This window comes from Cokeromyces recurvatus (genome assembly GCF_025118155.1).
Source record: "Cokeromyces recurvatus strain NRRL 2243 chromosome Unknown BX663scaffold_6, whole genome shotgun sequence".
Classification (NCBI taxonomy): domain Eukaryota; kingdom Fungi; phylum Mucoromycota; class Mucoromycetes; order Mucorales; family Mucoraceae; genus Cokeromyces; species Cokeromyces recurvatus.
In genome coordinates this window covers 636129-657342 of record NW_026251392.1, presented here as the reverse complement: position 1 = coordinate 657342, position 21214 = coordinate 636129, and the positions used below count along the sequence as shown (strand labels likewise).

The 21214-nt window shown below is 31.8% G+C and overlaps 12 protein-coding genes across 12 annotated transcripts; 7 read left to right on the top strand and 5 right to left on the bottom strand.

Moving 5' to 3' along the window:
- Positions 1 to 618: 618 nt before the first annotated feature.
- On the top strand, positions 619 to 2864 carry BX663DRAFT_484484 (uncharacterized protein; the record flags this gene model as incomplete). Its single annotated transcript, XM_051524558.1, has 5 exons — positions 619 to 789; positions 886 to 1080; positions 1207 to 1315; positions 1391 to 2377; positions 2440 to 2864. The coding sequence occupies 5 exons, from the start codon at positions 619 to 621 to the stop codon at positions 2862 to 2864; spliced, it is 1887 nt and encodes a 628-aa protein (XP_051385161.1).
- Positions 2865 to 3189: 325 nt separating this feature from the next.
- Positions 3190 to 3796, top strand: BX663DRAFT_484483 (uncharacterized protein; the record flags this gene model as incomplete). Its single annotated transcript, XM_051524557.1, has 2 exons — positions 3190 to 3240; positions 3299 to 3796. The coding sequence occupies 2 exons, from the start codon at positions 3190 to 3192 to the stop codon at positions 3794 to 3796; spliced, it is 549 nt and encodes a 182-aa protein (XP_051385160.1).
- On the top strand, positions 3298 to 4813 carry BX663DRAFT_501966 (uncharacterized protein). Its single transcript, XM_051526542.1, has 5 exons — positions 3298 to 4021; positions 4077 to 4172; positions 4236 to 4283; positions 4352 to 4589; positions 4655 to 4813. The coding sequence occupies exons 1-5, from the start codon at positions 3777 to 3779 to the stop codon at positions 4769 to 4771; spliced, it is 744 nt and encodes a 247-aa protein (XP_051385159.1). The 5' UTR covers positions 3298 to 3776; the 3' UTR covers positions 4772 to 4813.
- On the bottom strand, positions 4791 to 5834 carry BX663DRAFT_501963 (ras-like protein 3). The gene is made up of 5 exons (XM_051526541.1): positions 5778 to 5834; positions 5692 to 5720; positions 5536 to 5610; positions 5394 to 5475; positions 4791 to 5324 (listed from the first exon to the last, which is right to left on the bottom strand). The coding sequence occupies exons 1-5, from the start codon at positions 5801 to 5803 to the stop codon at positions 4916 to 4918; spliced, it is 621 nt and encodes a 206-aa protein (XP_051385158.1). The 5' UTR covers positions 5804 to 5834; the 3' UTR covers positions 4791 to 4915.
- Positions 5835 to 6222: 388 nt separating this feature from the next.
- BX663DRAFT_501960 (uncharacterized protein) lies at positions 6223 to 6686 on the bottom strand. Its single transcript, XM_051526540.1, has 2 exons — positions 6578 to 6686; positions 6223 to 6501 (listed from the first exon to the last, which is right to left on the bottom strand). Exons 1-2 carry the CDS (start codon positions 6614 to 6616, stop codon positions 6286 to 6288), a joined length of 255 nt encoding a protein of 84 aa, XP_051385157.1. The 5' UTR covers positions 6617 to 6686; the 3' UTR covers positions 6223 to 6285.
- A 45-nt stretch (positions 6687 to 6731) lies between these two features.
- On the bottom strand, positions 6732 to 7509 carry BX663DRAFT_529999 (ribosomal protein S7e; the record flags this gene model as incomplete). Its single annotated transcript, XM_051530286.1, has 4 exons — positions 6732 to 6855; positions 6924 to 7151; positions 7219 to 7301; positions 7372 to 7509. 4 exons carry the CDS (start codon positions 7507 to 7509, stop codon positions 6732 to 6734), a joined length of 573 nt encoding a protein of 190 aa, XP_051385156.1.
- Positions 7510 to 8015: 506 nt separating this feature from the next.
- Positions 8016 to 9083, bottom strand: BX663DRAFT_501953 (translation initiation factor eIF 4e-like domain-containing protein). The gene is made up of 4 exons (XM_051526539.1): positions 8806 to 9083; positions 8571 to 8748; positions 8355 to 8491; positions 8016 to 8287 (listed from the first exon to the last, which is right to left on the bottom strand). The coding sequence occupies exons 1-4, from the start codon at positions 8988 to 8990 to the stop codon at positions 8086 to 8088; spliced, it is 702 nt and encodes a 233-aa protein (XP_051385155.1). The 5' UTR covers positions 8991 to 9083; the 3' UTR covers positions 8016 to 8085.
- On the top strand, positions 9033 to 10135 carry BX663DRAFT_501950 (uncharacterized protein). The gene is made up of 4 exons (XM_051526538.1): positions 9033 to 9050; positions 9196 to 9438; positions 9606 to 9670; positions 9758 to 10135. Exons 2-4 carry the CDS (start codon positions 9433 to 9435, stop codon positions 9846 to 9848), a joined length of 162 nt encoding a protein of 53 aa, XP_051385154.1. The 5' UTR covers positions 9033 to 9050; positions 9196 to 9432; the 3' UTR covers positions 9849 to 10135.
- Positions 10118 to 10768, top strand: BX663DRAFT_430467 (40S ribosomal protein S6-B; the record flags this gene model as incomplete). Its single annotated transcript, XM_051522801.1, has 1 exon — positions 10118 to 10768. One exon carries the CDS (start codon positions 10118 to 10120, stop codon positions 10766 to 10768), a length of 651 nt encoding a protein of 216 aa, XP_051385153.1.
- A 1883-nt stretch (positions 10769 to 12651) lies between these two features.
- BX663DRAFT_430550 (nucleoporin Nup186/Nup192/Nup205) lies at positions 12652 to 17881 on the bottom strand (the record flags this gene model as incomplete). Its single annotated transcript, XM_051522806.1, has 2 exons — positions 12652 to 17642; positions 17701 to 17881. 2 exons carry the CDS (start codon positions 17879 to 17881, stop codon positions 12652 to 12654), a joined length of 5172 nt encoding a protein of 1723 aa, XP_051385152.1.
- Positions 17882 to 18133: 252 nt separating this feature from the next.
- BX663DRAFT_559375 (60S ribosomal protein L44) lies at positions 18134 to 19345 on the top strand. The gene is made up of 3 exons (XM_051531848.1): positions 18134 to 18481; positions 18773 to 18995; positions 19057 to 19345. The coding sequence occupies exons 1-3, from the start codon at positions 18452 to 18454 to the stop codon at positions 19149 to 19151; spliced, it is 348 nt and encodes a 115-aa protein (XP_051385151.1). The 5' UTR covers positions 18134 to 18451; the 3' UTR covers positions 19152 to 19345.
- Positions 19346 to 19719: 374 nt separating this feature from the next.
- On the top strand, positions 19720 to 21093 carry BX663DRAFT_430756 (pseudouridine synthase; the record flags this gene model as incomplete). Its single annotated transcript, XM_051522821.1, has 4 exons — positions 19720 to 19905; positions 19972 to 20239; positions 20294 to 20435; positions 20496 to 21093. 4 exons carry the CDS (start codon positions 19720 to 19722, stop codon positions 21091 to 21093), a joined length of 1194 nt encoding a protein of 397 aa, XP_051385150.1.
- Between the last annotated feature and the right edge of the window lie 121 nt (positions 21094 to 21214).

The window sequence follows — 21214 nt, the reverse complement described above, 5'->3', positions numbered from 1 at the left end:
TCAAAATGGAAATAAGGTATAAACTCCACATGACGGAGATTTAATAATTCATCCTGTTAAAAATACTATGGTTATAAATAAAATGAAGCACGAGTTAGAAAGTGTCTTTTTTTTTTTCTTATTTATTTTATTTATTTTTGCTTGTATTTCAATCATAATGAGAAAAGAGAATATCCTTTCTGTCTTCTAGAATGAAAGAAAGTAAGTCTAATTAGCACCAACAATTTTATTCAATTTCTTACAAGACACAACTTTAATCGATGAAGCTTCTGTATATCTGAATATTTAATATTATATGTGTGGTTTTGTTATTTTTTTTTTTAATTTATTTCTTATCTGAGGACATTAACCTGCATTACTTACAATACCATGAACATCTATTTGATTACATAATGTACAAGCATATACATATGTGTATATCAAAAAAAAAAAGTTATAATAGTTGTAGATAAATTGAAACAATTGTCACAGTAATAAAAAAGAAGGCGACGGAATTTTTTTTATTTTAGTAGCTATTTTTAAGACATTGTAATATAATAATAAGCCTTTTTTTTCTTCTTCTTTTTACTATATATTTATTTTATTTTATTTTATTTTATTTTTTTTTACTTCTAAAATATGCCCGCCCATGTTGTTTATGCGTGCAACTGTCTAAATGTCAAAATTCATCTTGCCAATAAATATTATTTAGAAGGTCATGAAAATTTTCGAAAAGATAAATTTACAAGACTAGAGGAACCTTCAATATCAGGTTGGAAGTTTGAATTAAGTATGAAGGGCATCTCAGTTGTAAGTAGATAATATATATTTCTTAATAATATACCCAATATACTCTCTATCCTGTTTAATTATATATATATATATATATATATATGTATATAAAAGGAATATACAAGCTTAATTCGCCTAAGATATATCATGGATAATTCTGAAGGTTGGGTAACAATTAGCTGTCATAATTGTTCAACAGGAGATGTTTACTCTGTTAGACGAGATAATAAACCAAGTATAATTTATCCTATTGATAAGTCAATTCTAAATCAACCTGGTGATCAAGTTATTGTACACAAAGGAACTATTGTAATTAGAAGAGATTCATTTAAATTTATTTATACTGCACATACTACATGATGAACTAAAAAAAAACCACATACATATATATATATACACACACATTACATACACACGTGTTTCTCTTATTCATAGTTTGGTTTAGAAATTGAAAGGTTACAGAAAAAGGCAATTTATTCAACTGCATTTCATATCGTTTTAAATCCAGATTTACCCATTAACAATTTATCTCTGGACAAAGAAGGTATGTCAAAATATCTATGTACAATAAAATTCATTCATTTAAAACATACATGTATATTTATTTATTTTTTTAAAGAAATACTGAATGCAGAGTTAAAAATTCAATATGAAGAAGTGAAAGAGCTATTACAACAATCATTAAAAGATCTTGAAGAAAAAACGGAAAAGAGGATTCAAGCTTATCGAGAAGAACAGGAGATATTATTAACGAGGGAAAAACAAAAAGCAATCTATGATAGTGCTGTTTTATGGCAAACGATGAAAGAAATATCAAAGACGGTAAATGAAGAAAATGAACATGTACGTCGCTTATCTGTACAGAAAGTAAGAAATAGTGTTAGCGATCAAATTCTGTTCAATCGCATCGCTAATGACGCATATTTCAATCCACTTGAGGACACAAATAAACAGGCTTTAAATAATTTAACAGAGATTCAGCAGCAGCAGCAACAACAACAACAAAGGAAAGTAGTAAGAAGATCTTCTTCTTCTTCATTATCGGCTGGTTTCAATCAACAATATGTGTTCGTGCCAAGTTCTTTTACACATAATTATCGTAGAAAATCTAGTTATATTTTAGATGAAAATGCAATTACCAACAGTCTAAATAAAACAGTAACTTCACCGTTGCATTTAGCACCTGTACATGAGATGCCTCCATTTCATAGAAGAAGGTCTTTGCTTGTTCCTGAACAACAGCCATCCTTACATCCACTTGCTCAACTTGCAGAAGAACAAACTAATTGTAAAATATCAGCATCAAGCACTTCATCTTCTTGGGTAGATGATGATGATCATATAGAAGAAGAAAAAGGAGATGAAGAAGAAGAAGAAGACTTGTTCCCTCTAGACGAGGATATAAAAAGTAACTCTAATACAGAAGAAAAAAGTTTTTCAAAAGCTGTAAATCATACAAGCAATAGAGATAATAATAATAATAGACGATCATCGAAATATATTGACTTTGTTGAAGAAGAAGAAGAAGAAGAAGAAGAAGTAAAAAGGGAAAGAAATCATAGTTTACTTATGAAACAATCATTAAAAGAAAAAGAGAATAAACAAGGTAAGATCTATTTATATAAATATAAAGATTTAATATGTTTATTTTTTTTTCTTTTTATATAGGGAGCAATTTCGCTACTTCTGTTCCTATTTCCATAAGCTATTCTCCAGCTACAAATGAAAACAAACTAAGGATCCTAGCATCATCTTCATTTAATAACAAAACACTACAAGATAAAAAGTCACGAAAGCCTTCATTTATAGGTTTTGATTACGCAGAAGCTGATAGACGAACATCGCTTACATTTTCTTCTTCACAACTTGATGACAGAAGAAGAAAATCAGTCTTGCATAATCAACAACAACGACAAGGATTGAATAGTACCAAAAACAAGTTAGAATTAGAATTGGAAGAAAATGATGATCATATTGAAGAAGGGCCTATGATTCCTCCTCATATTTTAGCCGCAAATACTGCTACAAATGAAACTGAAGTCCTTTTTGGATCTGTTCCACATAGTAGTACTAGAAATAGACTATTAGAATAATACATCTTTAGCTATCTGAAATGAACAATTTTTTTTTTTTCATAATGTGTAGTGGTATTAATAAAAGAGACAGGTAATATATAACCATGGTAAAAGAGATAGACTTTTTATTGGCATCGTTTATAATTAAACGAATGAATAATTCAAATGTTTTCTGTATTATGACAAGAATGAAATTATTACAAACTGCACTATAAGAATTCATCTTTATATGTCTGCTGCTCTTATATAAAACATTTTATGTAATTTTATTTATTTGTTTTTATTTTATTTTATTCTATTTTATTTTATTTTATTTTTTTCCCTTTATTATACACCAAAAAAAATGCCCTCAGTTGAAAATGTTAACTTGAAGCGTGCTGCCAGTGACTTATGGGTAGTTCCTTTAAGGAATACTCCTCAAAAAAAAAAAGATTAACTAACTTACAATGTAGGATTCTACAGCAAATCAAGCTTTTAAGATTCGTAAAGTAGAACCATCTTTTCAAATAAATAAAATGAAGACAGAGCCTAACAAAAAGAAGAAAGCTAAAAAGCACAAGCACAAACAAAGGAAACAAAATGTTACGACTACAACTAATACTGGACAAAAGATAGTAAAGAGAAACGATAATGATCATACTTTTCTTGAACTTGACAGTGATCAAGATAAAAAAGCTTTAAAAAAAAAACAATTGAAAAAAATGTTGAAAAAGAGGAGAGAACTAGACAACCTCCAGAAAAATGATGTTAAAACAAAGACAAATGTAAAGCCTTTAAATAACAAAAAGCTTGAAAAGTCATCATCATCATTACCACCAAAAGCGGCATTCTCTTCAAAGACTGTTATTGTTCTATCAGATACAGAAGATAATGATGATAATACTCGATTAACATTCAAAAAGGATCATAATAAAGGATTGTACGAACTAGATGATCAAACATATAAATAACATGACCATTTGTGCTAAATGTTCCGTCTATCTTTATAGAATTTGCATCAATGAAAATCGAGTTCCATTACATGTGCATCATTTAAATTGTTTAAATACAAAAAATGGATGGTTAAACGATACGGTAATAAATTACGCTTTAGATATGCTGAAAGATAAATATAACAATACACAAATGTATATATCTTCAACTTTTTTCTTCACTCGACTACAACAAGCGGCAGCGTATGTAATAATCAAATTATTTTGTATTTTACAAGTAGCTAATATAAATGCATAGTAATGCAAGCGAAAATTATTATGAAATACTGAAGAAATGGTTTCGTAAAGTTCATTTATTCAATAAATCTCTTTGGCTCATTCCTGTCTTTCAAAAGTAAAGTAAACGTATTCTAATGTTTCCAATTATATTAATCCTTTTGATTTTTGCTTTTTTTAGGAGTCATTGGTTTTTGATGGCTGTTACTAGTCTTCAAAATAAAAAGCAGTAGGTAATCTGTATATGTTATGTCATACATTTATTTATTTTCTCTCTCTCTCTCTCTTTTTCTCTAGTTTTAGTATTGTATGTATGGACTCTTTAGGAAAAGATAGAACTGAATGCCTTCAGTTATTAGAAAAGTTTATTGCTAGAAAATACAAGGATGATAGAATTAATGGTGAATGGCATCCACCGAAATTATTAACAGCAAAGATTCCAAGACAGACAAATGGCAATGATTGTGGTCTTCACTTGATTAGATCAGCTGAACTCCTGTTATCTAATAAAAAGAAAACTATTCAATTAGCTATGGTAATTGCATGTTAAAAAAAAAAAAGATAGACTATGACAGTAAACTAAATCCTTTTTATGTTTAGGGAAAATTGGATAAAGAAAAGACAAAAAAGTTATTTGAGCGAGTTATGATTCGTAATAGACAACAACTTAAAAAAGACATATTAGAATACACAAAGTCAATAAATAAGAAACAATAATAAAGAGTATCAACTTCTTCTTTTTTAACGGGTTTATATAAATATAAATATATATAGATTATAAATTAGGTATAAGTAAGTGTGTATTCAATTCATTAGGAAGCTAGATTAGGGGATTTGAAATAAAGAGACTCATCTCTTCTACTACATTAAAATACATCCACAACAGCCTTCATTTTCATGACTATCTGTCATTTCAAACGTTTCTCTTCGTACTCCTTTTGATCTATTTTCTTGTTCCTTATTTGTACGACGAATTTCTCTTACAACTTCATAAAATGTATCATCTACTTTAATACGTTGTTTAGCAGATGTCTCATTAAAGGGACATCCAAAACTTTTAGCTAAATCTCTTCCTTCTTGACTTGATACTTGTCGATCACTTTCTAAATCACATTTATTGCCAACTAATACCATTGGGAAAAAGTCGCGATCTTTTACACGTCGAATTTGTTGATAGAATGTATTTACCTCTTCAAATGATAAGCGAGAAGTAATTGAATAAGCCAATATAAAGCCTTCACCATTTCTCATGTATTGCTCTCTCATAGCACTGTATATATAAATATATGTGTGTGAGATCATCATATTCCATATGTATAAGATCATAATGTGTGGGTACCTGTATTCCTCTTGACCTGCAGTATCTAATACATCTAGTAAAGCTGTTTCATCATCAATGACACACTGTTTACGATAAGAATCTAGCATTGTAATCCTATATTAGTTTTTTTTATAACTATACTTATTTTTCTTCTTATTACCCTCAATAGTTGGATCATATTCGTCAACAAAATGTGACTGAATAAACTGGATAGTTAAAGCAGATTTGCCAACACCTTAATAAATAAATAATAATGAGTACAACGTTCTTCATTTCAATCATCTATTATTGTTCATCATCTTGTATTCCAACTTACCACCTCCGCCAACGATAACAATTTTGTACCTGAAAACAAAAGAAGAAGAAATTAGATTTTTATTTTACTTTTATTTATTTAGTTACTCTCTAAGAAAAGATGCTTTTGACATAGTAAATGAAAATTAAAAATAAAAAAAAAAAGAGAATAAAAATAAAAAAAAGAAAATAAAAAATAAAAAAAAAAGGGTAACAGCTGTTAGGAGAGAGAAGATAAATAGGTATGAATAAAGTTATTACATGTAATACATGAACACTATTTTATCTTTGCACCACAACAAACCTTGGAAATTAAAATCCGCCATAATGACAATGAAAACTATTTATTACGGCTTTGATATGAGATGTAAAGTAGATTACATATATCGTAGTTAAAGCAAACAATAGGGTGTAAAATAAAATAAATAAAATAAAATAAATAGAATAAAATAAAGAAGTTTTAAGGAAAAGAGAAAGAAAAATGAACGTATGATTTAATATAAATACTTTACCTTGTAGAGTGAGTTAGGGGAGAATACTTTTTTTTTTTTTCTTTTTTTTTTTTCCGAGAATACTTTCAGCATCTTTGTAATAATGTTGGGTCTATCTCCAAGTTTCACGAATATGAATAGTCATCTTTCTTATAACAGTAGCATAAAAAAAAATGCCTTCTCATTTTGATAGTGTACACAGTAAATTGCTCTGATTTATATAAAAATAAAATGTCATGGATGGCATCACTAAATAATAAATAAGAATAATCAAGTCCATAAATGAGCCACAACTTCATTTTTAAATCGAAATTAATTTTAGAGAAAAAGGACATCACTAAGTAAAATTGCAACTTGACTTATTGTGATAACTGTACTGACTCTTTACATATAAATTATTTAATCTTTCCTAAACAGTTTCCTCTTCTCCTTATCTATACTCCCTCTGTAACACATAGAGGAAAAAAAAACCCAAATAAAAACGTACAAATGTATATCCTTTTTTTTTTTTTTTAAAAAAAATATTTTTGCATTTTATCTACTATATTTTTCTTCAAAAAAAACAAGTTCTTTAGAAGACTTCAGCATTAGCAGGGAATTCGAAAACAACAGCCTTGCCAGTGAGCTTCTTGTAAACAGCAGAGAAGGTATCGAGCTTGTACTCGAGAGAAGTGGCGTCCTTAGCATCAAGGAAACTAAATAAAAATCAATTTAATATACATTATTGTTACAGTGCTCATTATATATGTATAAATATACTTACACCTTGAGTTGCTTAGAACCATCAACCTTTTGACGGAGTCTCTTACCAACAATTTCAGTAGGGAAGACCATATCGTCCAAGATAGCGTTGTGAACAGCAGTCAAAGTACGAGATCTGGGACGGGGTTGCTTGCTTTGAGTACGACGACTAGGGACAGCCAAGATACGGCGTTGAGCAACAATGATAACATGACGATCAGAGAACTTCTTTTCAAGTTCACGAGTAAGTCTAAATACACATAATTTAGTAAAGTAAAAAAAAAAAGAAAAAAAAAGAAAGAGTCTATCACGCTTACTTTTGTTGAACCTTGCGGAAGCCAGCGAGCATGGGAACGGGGACGAAGATAACAAGTGCCTTCTTACCAGCACCAAGTTCAACCTATAATGTATATTTAACTTAGTCATTAATTGTCGCAATGCAAAAAAAAAAAGTCGTAAAACTACAATACCTCCTTAGCACCAGAGATGGCAAGAGGACGAAGTTCAGGAATGTTGGATTCTAAGTCAACAAGAGCTTGAGCAACAGAGAGCTCGATCTCATCAGCAGCAGAGGCATCCTTAGCCTTTTGAATCTTGTGGGAAGCCATTATGTCGTCTATTTATGAAAAATTGACTGTAAATCGAGGGAGAAAAGAAATGTCAATGTCAGCATTCATAATTAAATTTCGAAAGTAGCAAAAAAAAAAAAAATCTCCTATATTTTTTTTATCCATCCATTCCCTCCTTATTCTATCCATCTACTATTTCTCCATTACATCCATCCTTATACATGTAATATGCATACTCATTTTTTATACATACGTTTTTAGGACCCGGAAAAGAGAAAGTACTTTTAGTATGCTTTATCGACTGTTATTTTTCACTTAGAATCTAATTCTCTTCCTCCCTCTCTTTTCTTTTGCCCGCCCGCTCCACATTGACATACGCCGACAATTTCTGCGACATTTCATTGGCGGAGTTCTAATTTATTATTTCTTATTATGGCTGTTCTTTTTTTTTTCATGACAAACTAAATGTAACAATAGATTTATTCATATGTTCAACATTACATCAATTATCTTTTTCTTTTCTTTTTTTCCCCTTCAACAATACACGTTAAAAACAATACTTTGAATTATTAATTGTTTTCTTTTATTAACTTGTAAAAAAAAAAGTGTCATGATTTAAGCTTCAGTCTTAACAGCTTCAGTAGCAACAGGAGCAGAAGCTACTTCCTCCCCTTCAGTCGTAGTAGCATTATCTTCTTTCTTGTCTTCAAGAGAAGCGGCAGCTAAGGCAGCAGCAGCCTTAGCAGAAGCATCATTATGAATATGAAATTCAATAGGAATATCTTCAGAAAGATTAAGGGTTTCTCTAAGTTGTTCACTTTAAAATATGCATAAGATATATTGAGTATTTTTCTTGTCAAAAAAAAATATACATATTATTGTACCTGATCTTTTCAATCTTTTCAGAATCATTAGATGTCTTGATCCACAAGGCAATTCTATAGAAAGTCTTACGGACAGAAATAACAGCACCACAAATTTCCTCTTCAGTAGCTAATTGCTCGCCAATAACAGCCAAAAGCTTCAATAAAAAAAAATTAATGATTAGCATCGATTAACAACGCAAAAAAAAAAAACTCTAGTAATTAATTTTTACATACAAGATATGTCCAATATTCATTAATAGCGTCACCTGCTTTGTTCTTGGGGAATTGGATGCTGAATTTGCCACCTTCAGCATTAGCTTCATCTTCCCATTCAGGGCGAACACCTTGCTTGAAAAGATGATAATTAGAATTAAGAGCAAGATGATTAACTTTGGCAACATTATTCATAGTACTAAATTATATAAAGATTTATCATTCCTATTAACTTGTAAATCTCATCTGTCATTACCTCCAGAAATCTTCAACTGTGTCAAAGGAGACAATTTCCTTCAAGTTGTCAGCCCATGATTGAACATTGGCCTTCTTACCAGGATTGTCAAACCAGAAAGTCCAAGTATTTTGAAGAGGATGTTTGACAGAGTAATCCATAGTGGAAGCCAATTGAACAACTTCAGGAGATAAAGTAGTAGCCATCTTTCAGTGATCCAACGTCAAAGTCAAATAAGAATAGAAAAAAAAAAAAAAAAAAAACTTTTTTTTTCGTGGCACTGAAAAAAAAAATAGCAATAAACCGGCTGAATGTCTTTAGTAGCAGATACAGAGTGCACGTTCATCATTTGAATCATTGCCTGTCTACTGCCGCTTACTTCGATATCGCGCTACTAAGCGATAAAATCACTAAAATTTTGTTGATGAAAAAAAAAAAAAAAAAAAGCTGTGACTTGATTAATTCGAGCCGGAAAGATATGCATATGGCCGATTGACGAGCTGGGCGAGTTTAGGGAAGAAAACGATGAGAAACCAAGAGTAAATGCGGGAGATGTTTGCTCGAACAACAGCGCGTGTGTTTGTGAGCTGGATAAAATGGATTACAAGTACCTATTGATGAACTGCCTTTCCCCCCATTTGACGAGTCATGAAGGTATGCAAGAGATCCATCATCAAAAGGGAGAGAATAATGGATGAAAAAAAAACAAAACAAAACAAAACAAAAACGAATTGATGGGAACAGATGTTTTTTTTGACATCTTTGTGTCTCGCAATTGCTGAAATAAATCAAATGCACTTACATTATTTAATTTTATATAGTTGAACATCGCCAATCCAGCCACTGGCTGCCAAAAGTTGATTGAAATCGAAGACGAGCGTCGTCTGTAAGTTCTCCAAAATTCAAATAGTCAATTATATGTTTAGTATGTTGGTGTGTTATTAGATGTTGGTTTATGTACATGTATGATTAGTGCATTGAATAATTCATCAACATGTGATCAAATCAACCTTTTAAATTTATGGATCTGTATATACCAGCAAAGTCTTTATTGTACGATCTAAAAACAAGTTTTTTTTTCTTTTATAAACAACAAACAAATCTTTAATGTATCATCCACTAAAGATGTTTAACTTTGACATGAATATAATTTTATGTTTTGGAATTTGAATCTTTTGACGAAAGAAAACAAAGAAATTGCACTTATCATACACACTCATAATCACATTGCATACTACACATATGACCTCTCTCTCTCTTTTTTTTTTTAATTACTTTGCTAATAATTTTTTTTTCATTCACAAATATTAGCCGTGGTTTCTATGACAAGCGTATGGCTCAAGAAGTTTCCGGTGACTCCCTCGGTGACGAATTCAAGGGCTATGTTTTCCGTATTACTGGTGGTAACGATAAGCAAGGTTTCCCCATGAAGCAAGGTGTTCTCTTGCCTCACCGTGTTCGTCTCTTGATGTCCAAGGGTCACTCTTGTTACCGTCCTCGCCGTACCGGTGAACGTAAGAGAAAGTCCGTCCGTGGTTGTATCGTTGGCTCTGATCTCTCTGTCTTGTCTCTTGTTGTCGTTAAGCAAGGTGAACAAGATATTCCCGGTTTGACTGATACTACTGTTCCTAAGCGTCTTGGTCCTAAGCGTGCTTCCAAGATCAGAAAGTTCTTCAACTTGTCCAAGGCTGATGATGTTCGCAAGTACGTCATTCGTCGTGAAGTTCAACCCAAGGCTGAAGGTAAGAAGCCCTATACTAAGGCTCCCAAGATCCAACGTCTTGTTACTCCCCTTACCCTTCAACGTAAGAGACATAGACAAGCTCTTAAGCGTAGAAGAGCCGAAGCCTCTCGTGAAGCCGAAGCTGAATACAAGCAATTGCTTGCTAAGCGTGTCAAGGAACAAAAGCAAGAAAAGTTGGAACGTCGTCGTACTTCTTCTATGCAAAAGTCTGCTTCTAAGCAAAAGACTGCTTCTGCCTAAAATTGTTTTTTTTTTTGTTTATGTTTTTTTTTTAGCTTATTCATTAAAGTTTAGAAACGTGTGTGGGTTTCTTTAAGGCATTTCTCATTTCGTTTTTTTCTCTCTCTCTTTTTTTTTTTTCTTTTTTCTTCTTCTATATCGATTCAATCAACTTTAAATAAAAGGAACAAAGACGTATATAAACTTTTAATAGAATATGACACTATTTTATTTCCATTAATTACATATTATAACAACTTCTAAGACGTTTATACATTTGGGAAAGTAAAGTAGAAGACTGAATAGAAGGGATCGACTCTAGTCGTTGAATTACTGGTTCCAAATTCTGTTGACATGATTGTTTGAGCTGAGAGAAAATAGCAGGTGATGTTTGGAATAAAGATTGCTGAAGTAAAATAACTTGCTCATTCTCATATCTTTGATCACAAGGACTACTCATGGCTATAATATCAGGATTTTTTTGCAGGTAAAATTCCAAATGACGCCAAAGAACAAATATTGCGTTTTCAATAATAAACAGTACATCATTCATCTCCTTCTTCTTTAATTTACAGCGATGATCAATCTCAGTAGATAACACTTGTAATTGTTGAGTAGGATTCAAATTATCATATTCTATACCAAGTTCTTTGGGGATAGCTGTCTGAGCAATCTCGAGAATTTCTTCATATTTGAGTGATGCAATATTTTCTTTTTGTCCACAAAGAGCATCGTATTCTGCTTTGGTTACTTTTAATTTCTTACCCATGAATGAAATACAAGCAACAAGCGTTGTTAAAGAAGGTGGCATTGAAATGGCTAGTATTATAATCCACTTATTAGTATATTCTATATATGCATATACATGTATATATACCTTTTCGTAATGTATCAGAAGAATGATCTTTGATAGAATTAAGAGTATTGGCAAAGATAGGTTTAAATAGTTGATCATCTATAGGATTTATATTTAAAGGGGATAACATTAGCAGCTTAATAAATACATATACATATATAGTGCATACCAAGAATTTTATAAGGTCTGAAAGTAGAAGACTGAGCATATGCCAATAAATTCTTTTGAATATTAATAATATATTTATCTGCTTCAATAACAAGTTCTGATATGACTTCATGATCATGATTAACAATCCCTACAAGAAAAAAAAACTTGCTATTAGTTACCCTTACAAGGCATTTTTATTCTTATTAATTTACCTGTTACTTTGTTATTAGCCCATTTATCTTCATTTTTATTGGTAGGTATGATAGCTGAGGCCCAGTTTCTTGAAAGACAGTATTTAGGAATGAGGTTTAACATTGCTGAATCAATAACATCAAGACCTCTTTTATCCAAACCCAAGAAATAATCTTGTCGGCAGCTTGCTTGGTATACTAAGGAAGTTGTTAATTGAAGAATATAAAGCGAAGTGAGAGTCATTTGATTCTCTCTATCATTCAAAATATGTATAATAAAGTCTTGTTTTTCAATCCAAGTTTCGAATTGTTTTGTTTCAACTCCTTTAATTCCACTCAAACTCTTCAATACAACATTAACAAGCTCGAGAATGAGAATTAACAAACGATTATAATGTTTCAAAGCATGTGGATTATCTAAAAAGAAAAGAAAAAAAAAAGGAAAATTAGCATTAGTGTACAATAGCATATCATACAAACTTACTTTTGAATTCTTCATCTTTAATTCGAGCATTAATAAACTTACAATCCATTAAACGACGAAGAATACCATTACTCAATAATAATGCAGCACCCTCTCGATTAAAAGCGATACGCGTAAAGAAAGACATTTTTGCTTCATAAACATCTAAAGGAATAAGTGAAGCTGTACAAATAAAAAAAGTTAATATCTCGTTTTCAGTATATATATATATATTTTACAAGTATTATTTACCATCACGATTTCTAAGAATATATAAAAGATCAGCGTCTGAACGTTCTGTCATATCAATTATATATTTTAAGAAATTATTCTTGACTAAATGTGTGTGCATGCTTGTGTCCTTGCTTTGATAAAATAAATTATAGAGCGCTTCTAAAAGAGCAAAGGCAGAGGCCTTATACTCATTGACTGAATGACAAGCATCGTCACAAATAATATTCAAAGCACTACCGTAAATAATATCAATAATTCTTGAACGAATGCGATCATTTAAATAATCTTCTTCATTTTTTTCATCATAAGGCACAATATACTGTAGTAGACTAACAAGCGCTGTATACATAATGCTACGTACTTGAATAATGGAGTTCTTTTTACGAATACATTCGATAATTAGACTAATGATAACATAAAGTTTGTCATCAGGTAATCCAATACGTCTTGTTGTTGTTCGTTCTTTAGGTGAAACGTGAAGAATAGCTTGACGGGACTTGTCTTCTTTTAATCTTGTTAAAAGGCTCAGGATCATATCACTTAATCCCTTTAGGATATTATTATCGATGCATGCATCGCTATCTAGCTTAGGTAGCAAGACGGTAAGTAAATCATAAATGATACGTTCACGAGATTCAAAAGAAAACGCATCGAAACAATCTGTCAATGTAACCTCAACCACTTTTTTCCATGCACGAAGACAGTGCAAGCGACCATTCGCAATCTCACGATGTCGGTTTTCTGCCATTAATTTTTTCAACAGATATCCCATTTCTATTTCCAATGCTGTATAATCTTGGTCTGACATATTTGCAATCTTCTTGTTCGAAATTTGATATTGACGAAGGATTCTATAAATAGTGCGAATATCGTAAAGTTCATGTCCATCTTTCTTAATTACATATTTTTTGGCATCAAAATCTTTAAAATATGTTAGGTTTTTTGCATCTTCTTCAGCAGCATCTAATCCATCTACCCAAATAAAATCCAATGAATTGATAATTTCCAAAATGTTCCATATAGGTTGATGGTAATTGTCATTGGGTTCTACATGAAGACTTTCGAATTTTTCAACAAGGAATTCAGTTGAATCATTTCCGCCATATAATGCACGAAGTAAATGATTAGATCCTAATTTATCGAAGGCTTGTGCTGATAAATGCAATTCCAAAGCAATCAATTCTATTAACCATGCACGTTGATGCAAAACGCTAACCAAAGTCAAATAATCAGTTTTGATTTGTGTTTTATCAGCACAAATCAAGATACCCTCAAAGCAAGGCTCTGTAACCGTAAGTGAACGTTCGAAGCGACTGGAAATCAGTTTAAACTGTTCAAGTAAGAAATTATTGCTACTATGAAGATAATTCAAAGTCACTGCTGAAGTAGGTTCGCGAACACATAGTTTATAAATTAATTGATAACATTTTTCAGCCAAAACTGGATGTGTGGCAATTAAAGGTTGTTCGTCATCGTCATTTATGCCTTTAGACATCATAGATAAAAGCGCAGTGAAACATGCTAATCTAGATTGTTTATATGTAGTTAGTGACTTCTGATAAAAACCTTTTAGCTCGACATCCTTAAGATCATAGCCTAACAAAAATTCAGCAATAGTAGGTGAAGGTGTCTCTTGATTTACACTTTTGAGCAGTAAATCCAAAAGATTAATACGAATGGAAGAAGGGTATTGATATTCTTCATAATCGTTGTAACGATGGATATTGCTCAATGTCTTTTCAGCAAGCCAAAATGGAATTACGTTTATGTTATATTCATAATCGTCATAAGTAGTTATTTCAGCTGTCTCGATTTCAAGTTGATCAGCAAAGCCCTGAATAAGTTCAGTTGCACGATCACTAGAAAACAAAATACCAGATAGTTGCGACCCAATACCGCCCATAGGTTGCTTGAGGTGATGAGGAAATTTGACTTCATCTATTAAATCATTACCTTTAGGGTCAGATGCTAAAGCGGAAAGGATAGATATACAAAGATGGCATATATTTTCAAAATCTTCATGATTAACCATGGAAGCGATCTGAACAATAACCTCTGTGTTGTACAACATGAGTGAACTAAGAGAACGTAATGTAGGAGGTGGTAGCGGGAAAGTGTAGTTACCAAGCTTGAATTCACCCATTGGCAAGATAGTATATGTTTGCTCCAATTGAGGAATAAAGAAATTTACAAACATGTTTTGAATATTGAACACTCGATTGAATATACGCAAACAGCGTACAATAGATTTTTTGAAATATATATCCTTGCCTGTCTTTGATTTATCACTTCCAAAGGTATTCTCTTTCACCATTAAGATTATCTTGAAAAGTTCTTGAACTAAAGCACCTCCTGAAAGGATACGAACGAGAATATCGTAACCTGGATGACTAACACAAGACAGTAAAGAGTTTTGAAAATCTTCATAGATGGTCTTACTAGAAGATAAAGATTCGTCAGCAGTAACTGTAGTACTATTTTTCAAATTTTGTGTGTAATTGGCAATTAAATTCATTTCAGTCTGAGAAAGATTCTTAACAAAACTGTAGATAGGTTCAAAATTTAATGCCATAATACTGTTTTCAATGACTTTTAAACAAACTTCAGTTAATTGCCATCTTGTCTCGGGATGAATATATTGTAAATTTTTCAAGTTAAGGAAGATGTGATCAACAACAAGTGAAATATAAGGAGCAGTACCAGGTGAACGATAAGCACCACCTAAGCAGAAAGGTATAGATGATGATGTCACAGCAAAACCAGTAACAAGTTGATCTCTTTTACTTTGAGTATGAATGAGTGAAGCCATTAAATTCAAGAACGAGAGTGTTTCTGTATATAATTTTCTGTTCTTTTCATCTTGAAATTCACGAAGAAAACCGCCTGGCTGTTCTGGCAAATAGCTAGAGGAGATTTTCTTTACAGACTTTTCGACAGAATCTGGATTTTCAGCAGATGGTTGAACTGGCAGTTGCTGACCATAATTAGACATAGTAGAATTACCAAAAAGAACATTATGGAAAGGCGTATTTGATGTTGATTCTGTTGCTGCAGGAAGTGCTTGGGTCATTATTTTGTTAACAATAACCATATCCGAATTTTCTAACGTGTTCCATACTTCTAAACTAATCTTTTCACCAATATGATTTATACCTCCACCCCAATTTGAACAGAATGCAGCCAAAAGATTATAGAGTGCTGAACGGAAACGACTTGAAGTAGGGCAACTAATCATACTAACAATAGAATCATGTGCACGAAGTACAGGATCAGACCAAATAGCTGTTCGAGCTTCCTGAGAGTACTGAACAACCTGTTGACAAAGATATAAAAATTTACATAATGCTTCTTCCTCAGAAGGAGGTATCGTGGGGGGTTCTTCTTCAGGTAATCTTTTTGCATATTGTTGGCTATAAATTTGAAGAGCTGAAAAAAGCTTACCCCAAGAGAACAAGTGACTAGAAGATATATCTAATACTGAAATACCTATCTTCAAAGTATTGTGAGCATAAAGGGCACACTTTTCACCTGTGGAAATAGAGCCTAAAAAATCAAATGTAGCTGCAAGAGCATAAGGTAATTTAAAGTCCAATAGCCATGCAACAAAAGTAGACAATGAGTTACTGTGATCCCAATATTTTAAGCCGCTATTTAAACGGTTCCTATAAATGCTAGCAAGTAATGTTAAGAACTGCTCTAAACCGTTTCGATGGCTTCCATCAACCACTCCTGATACTTGAGCTAATTCATCTGAAGTCAAGTTTTTGAGATTGCTAAATACATTTGACATGTTAAAGATAAATAATTCAGCCAAATTCTCCAACTCGTAGATTACATATTTTTGAAAATCAGAGTAAATTCCTACATCAAACTTTGTATAATCATTTGGATCAACAATCAAACCATCAATGGCCATAGCTGAGTCATCAATATCTGCATTTTGGATTGTAGGTTTTTTATCTTTGTCCATATTAGTTTGTTTAAAATACAAAAGATAGCTATTCATAAATCCAAAAACACCCTGCTTCATGACTGATTCAACAACATTAATTATGGCGCTTTGTTCTAATGGGACAGTTATTTTAGTTGATGAATTAATTTTAGTAAGAATAGATATAGAAAGTGCCCATTGAATTTGAGCAGAGACTTGTAAACTGTTCACTTTCCAAGACTTGTTAAGAATTTGTTCATTTATTTTTTTAAGATATGCTTCATTTTTTGTGAAATTGTTCTCTGGAAGTTCTTTTGATTTTACAGAAAGAGCAGCCAAAAGGGCAGTCAATAAATAGGGGCAAGTAGCATCAGAAAGGTTAATTGATTGTATATGCTTTAAAAGACTAATCAAGTCATCTTCAGGCAAAAAGTATAGTGATACAACATGATATAATATCTGAACTAAATGAATACGTTCATCAATCAAACGATCAATACGTAGAGTAGTTGTTCTTGAATCAAGTTTTGGTTCATTGTTGGGCAAGCTAGTTTGCTGCTGTTGTTGCTGTTGTTGCTGTAGTTGTGGTTTTTGGAAGCTTTGAAATAGTGAAGTTGTCTGTTGCTGCTGTTGACTTGAGTTTGCTGTTGTATTCGTGCTAGATGGAGTTACTGGCAAAGAGCCTGTTTTTGAAAGAGAACTAATCATTCCAGCTATATCCTTAATTGATTTTAATATTTTCGAAACAAAGGAGTTTGATGAAGGTTGTTCCTTGATAATATTAGCCATAAACTGGGTGAAGACAGATTGTATTTTAGGATCAAGTTTTTGGTCCTTTGCACTCTCCAGAATGATATTCAAAATGGATAAGATATAACCTCTTTCTTCATGATATAAATAAACAGCAGCATCTAAAACTGCTAAATTCATGGTAGAAGCTCGGCTAATACCTTCAAGTAGTAATCGAGAAGCTTCATACTCTTCAATATTTAATTGATCAGATAAAAAAATTGCTTCTTTAATAAAGTCTTCATTAATCTTGAACTCCTTCCCATTAATAAAAGCTTTGCCTAATGTGTATAAAGTTAATTTTAAAGTTTGTTCATGTTAGCATGTCACAAAGCTCACCTGCTTTGATCGAATTACGATGCTCATTTATTTTAGGTGGGTTATCTAATAATTTAGCAACCAATTCTTTTTTATCATTCAAAGTTTCTTGCAAATTTATAGCTGATCCTGTTGAAGTTGATACTCTCTGCTCACATACTTGATTAAGTAAGGCACGTAACTGTACTGTTAACGTTGTCATGGGGATCTTTTTTTTAATGTAGTTGTTCTTTTATGATTCAACTCTGAGTATTAATAAGATTATATAGCTATATTTGTTTATTTTGTATAAAAACTATTCAATTAAGCGCTTATTCAAAAAAAGGTATAAATGTATAAGATCAAGAAGTATTTACAATGAAGAAAAAGTCTGTAGGAAAAAAAAAAAAATAGTAAATTAAAGTACGCGAATTTTTCTGTGACTGACGCGGTATAGAAAGAGGGAAAAAATAGGCATTTCATGAAATTCAGCTGCGTATATCATCACTATGAATGAATCGATATAGTGTGCCTCTTTATTAGAAAGGTATTTTATGTACTAGTTTAAAACAGCAGACATGATAATTCATTTAAAGGAGAGTATAATAGATTCATTAGAATTCATTCTTTGCAGCAGCTGATAAACGTTCGTCGCATGTTTTTAGTTTTTTGTCTATCTAAACTATATGCATACGATATAGAGTATCTATAACTATTGTTTCACATAGTAATTAGACTAATAATATGAATTAGTAATATGTAAACAAGCATGTAATAAACCTTTATAAACTACATGTCTTCGTTACTAGAGGCTATGATGAAGGTTAAAAACTTTGCTGGGTTTAAATTTTTGGACGAAAGAAAGATAGAGAGAGCGACGAGACAATAGATATTGGGTAATTGGAGTGAATTATTGTATACCCCCTCTCTCATTTAACAATGGTATGTAGCAGCCTAATATAGCAGATAATGATAAATCAATTTGGAGAGATAAAATAGATGAATAGATTTTTTTTAAAAAAAAAGAGATAAACTATGGATGGATGGATGGATGGATGGATGGAACGACAATCTTGTTAAATATGATAAACTAAAATTTATTATGCACTACTAGGTCAACATTCCCAAGACCCGTAATACTTTCTGTAAGGGTGCCAAGTGTAGAAAGCACACTCCCCACAAGGTTACTCAATACAAGGCTGGTAAGGCTTCTCTCTTCGCCCAAGGTAAGAGACGTTACGATCGTAAGCAATCCGGTTATGGTGGTCAAACTAAGCCCGTTTTCCACAAGAAGGCTAAGACTACTAAGAAGATTGTCCTTCGTCTTGAATGTACCGGTAAAGTATTAATAATTTTATAGCTTATTAAAAGTTATATACTAATGAATATTGTTTATAGTTTGCAAGTATAAGATGCAACTTGCCATCAAGAGATGCAAGCACTTCGAATTGGGTGGTGACAAGAAGACTAAGGGTGCTGCTCTTGTTTTCTAAATGCATCAATTGTCAGCAAATTTTATTTTACTCTTATTAATCATCCATGATCGTAAAAAATAAAATTTCTCTTGTATGTTAATTTCTAGTTTATGTTGAGTATTGATTATTTTCTATGTTGTTCGAACTAATAATAAAAAATTATGTAACCCTTAAAGTCATTTGTGGCTTTGTTTTGGGTTATTTTAACTCAAGTTTTATATTGTGTTAATTTTTTCCTTTTTTGTGTTTATTAATAAAATGACTTTGACAGAGCAAAATTCCATCTTAGAACTAAAGAATGACGAGGGGGTTATTAATCAGGTATGGATCTTGTAAAAATGCTCAAGATCTATCTAATTGTTGTTTTATATAACTGTTTTTTTATAATAGTTGCCTAAGAAAAGAAAGGAAAAGAAAAAGGAAACAAATAAAGAAAAAGAGGAAAGAAAGCGTCGCTTAATTGAAGAAAATCCTCATTACCGAAATGCTAAGAATAAAGAAGCATCCGATAAAAAGCTTCGTAGAAGAAAAAGTGACGATTTTAGAGATGTAGATGATATGCATACTGCTAATTATTATTTTGAAGATGGTACCTAGATCATTTGTATATACGAGGGCCTGTTTGACAATTAACCATGTATATAAAATAGGATTGCGCAAAGTGAAGCCTTATTACTTTGAATATAAATCATTTGCTAAAGGCCGATGGTTTGGTCGTACTATTCTTGATGTTTTTTCATCCGAATTTAGAGATCGCAGTGAAGATTACTATGTAATACATAATATATTATTATTATTATTATTTATAATATAGATGACTAATTACATTATTAAATAGCGGTATGCTATTGAGAGAGAATTATTAACTATCAACAACAAACCTGTCACAGTGGATACACTTATTAAGAATGGAGATGTAATTGGTCATAAGATTCATCGACATGAACCACCTTGTACTGACGAAGCAATCAAGATAGTTTATGAGGATGATGATTTAATGGTTGTTGATAAGCCTGGAGGCATTCCTGTTCATCCAGCTGGACGATATCGACATAACTCAATTGTTCATGTCTTGAAAAAAGAGCGCAATATCGCTAAACTTTATCGTAAGTGTAAAGATTAAAAATGAATTATTTATTTATCCGTTCCTATACATATAGCGGCTAATCGGCTTGATTTACCTACATCTGGACTTATGTTGATTGCAAAGAATTCAGCTCGTGCCCAAAGGATTGAAAGAGAAATGTCTGGAGGCTTAATTAGAAAAGAATATGTGTGTAGAGTAGACGGTAAATTCCCTGAGTAAGTAATTAAGAATATATTAATATGTTTGTTATGATATAATTTATCTGTTTATTGTAGTGGAGAAATAATTTGTGAAGCACCTATAAAATGTATATCACATAAAATGTCAGTTAATTATGTTCATAATGATGGAAAGCCTTCAGTTACAAAATTTGAACGCCTTAGTTACAACGGAAAGACTAGTGTTGTGCGTTGTAAGCCATTGACAGGTCGTACACATCAAATTCGAGTTCATCTCCGTTACTTGGGATACCCAATTTCAAATGATCCTTTGTATGGTAACGGAACATCTTGGTCACCATGGATACGACCTGGTGAAAGAATGGCAGAGAAAGATGCTAGAATGTTAGTTGATAAATTGTTTGAATATTCCCCTATGGAAGAATGGTTTGATCCAGAAAATGAAAACCCCACTACAACAGCACCTAAAGCCTCCAATGAGGACATAATTTTAGACGACACAAGATGTTCAGAGTGTAGCGCATCATTAATTTTGGGGAAGAATTATGATCAGTTATGTATATTTTTACATGCTTGGCGATATGCAGCTAATGGATGGGAATATGAAACAGAACTGCCTTTTTGGGCTAAAGAAGACTTTAATGATGATGATGCACCCGCAAAGTATAGAAATGCTTTTAATGAGAATAAATAAATAAATTGTGATGTGTACAATCTTTTTTATTATTAGTAGTATTAATGTATCGGTAACAATTATTTTACTATATTTTTTTTACAATATAGTTTTCTTTTCTTTTTTTCTGGTTGACTATAGT

What these genes read in the sequence shown, in the direction of transcription:
- BX663DRAFT_501950 (XM_051526538.1), top strand. An exon ending in ATCGAAGACGAGCGTCGTCT is followed by an intron (nt 9,671 to 9,757) that starts GTAAGTTCTCCA and finishes ATGTATGATTAG; the next exon opens with TGCATTGAATAATTCATCAA.
- BX663DRAFT_501960 (XM_051526540.1), bottom strand. Translation starts at nt 6,616, where the DNA reads ATGTGTTACAGAGGGAGTATAGATAAGGAGAAGAGGAAA. An exon ending in TAGATAAGGAGAAGAGGAAA is followed by an intron (nt 6,502 to 6,577) that starts CTGTTTAGGAAA and finishes TTGCAATTTTAC; the next exon opens with TTAGTGATGTCCTTTTTCTC.
- BX663DRAFT_559375 (XM_051531848.1), top strand. Translation starts at nt 18,452, where the DNA reads ATGTCTTCGTTACTAGAGGCTATGATGAAG. An exon ending in TACTAGAGGCTATGATGAAG is followed by an intron (nt 18,482 to 18,772) that starts GTTAAAAACTTT and finishes ATGCACTACTAG; the next exon opens with GTCAACATTCCCAAGACCCG. An exon ending in CCTTCGTCTTGAATGTACCG is followed by an intron (nt 18,996 to 19,056) that starts GTAAAGTATTAA and finishes TATTGTTTATAG; the next exon opens with TTTGCAAGTATAAGATGCAA.
- BX663DRAFT_501966 (XM_051526542.1), top strand. Translation starts at nt 3,777, where the DNA reads ATGATCAAACATATAAATAACATGACCATTTGTGCTAAATGTTCCGTC. An exon ending in CGACTACAACAAGCGGCAGC is followed by an intron (nt 4,022 to 4,076) that starts GTATGTAATAAT and finishes ATAAATGCATAG; the next exon opens with TAATGCAAGCGAAAATTATT. An exon ending in AAACTATTCAATTAGCTATG is followed by an intron (nt 4,590 to 4,654) that starts GTAATTGCATGT and finishes TTTTATGTTTAG; the next exon opens with GGAAAATTGGATAAAGAAAA.
- BX663DRAFT_501963 (XM_051526541.1), bottom strand. Translation starts at nt 5,803, where the DNA reads ATGTCAAAAGCATCTTTTCTTAGAGA. An exon ending in TGTTATCGTTGGCGGAGGTG is followed by an intron (nt 5,611 to 5,691) that starts GTAAGTTGGAAT and finishes TTATTTATTAAG; the next exon opens with GTGTTGGCAAATCTGCTTTA. An exon ending in ATATGATCCAACTATTGAGG is followed by an intron (nt 5,476 to 5,535) that starts GTAATAAGAAGA and finishes TTACAATGCTAG; the next exon opens with ATTCTTATCGTAAACAGTGT.
- BX663DRAFT_501953 (XM_051526539.1), bottom strand. Translation starts at nt 8,990, where the DNA reads ATGGCTACTACTTTATCTCCTGAAGTTGTTCAATTGGCTTCCACTATG. An exon ending in ACAGTTGAAGATTTCTGGAG is followed by an intron (nt 8,749 to 8,805) that starts GTAATGACAGAT and finishes TATATAATTTAG; the next exon opens with TACTATGAATAATGTTGCCA. An exon ending in GAAAAGATTGAAAAGATCAG is followed by an intron (nt 8,288 to 8,354) that starts GTACAATAATAT and finishes CATATTTTAAAG; the next exon opens with TGAACAACTTAGAGAAACCC.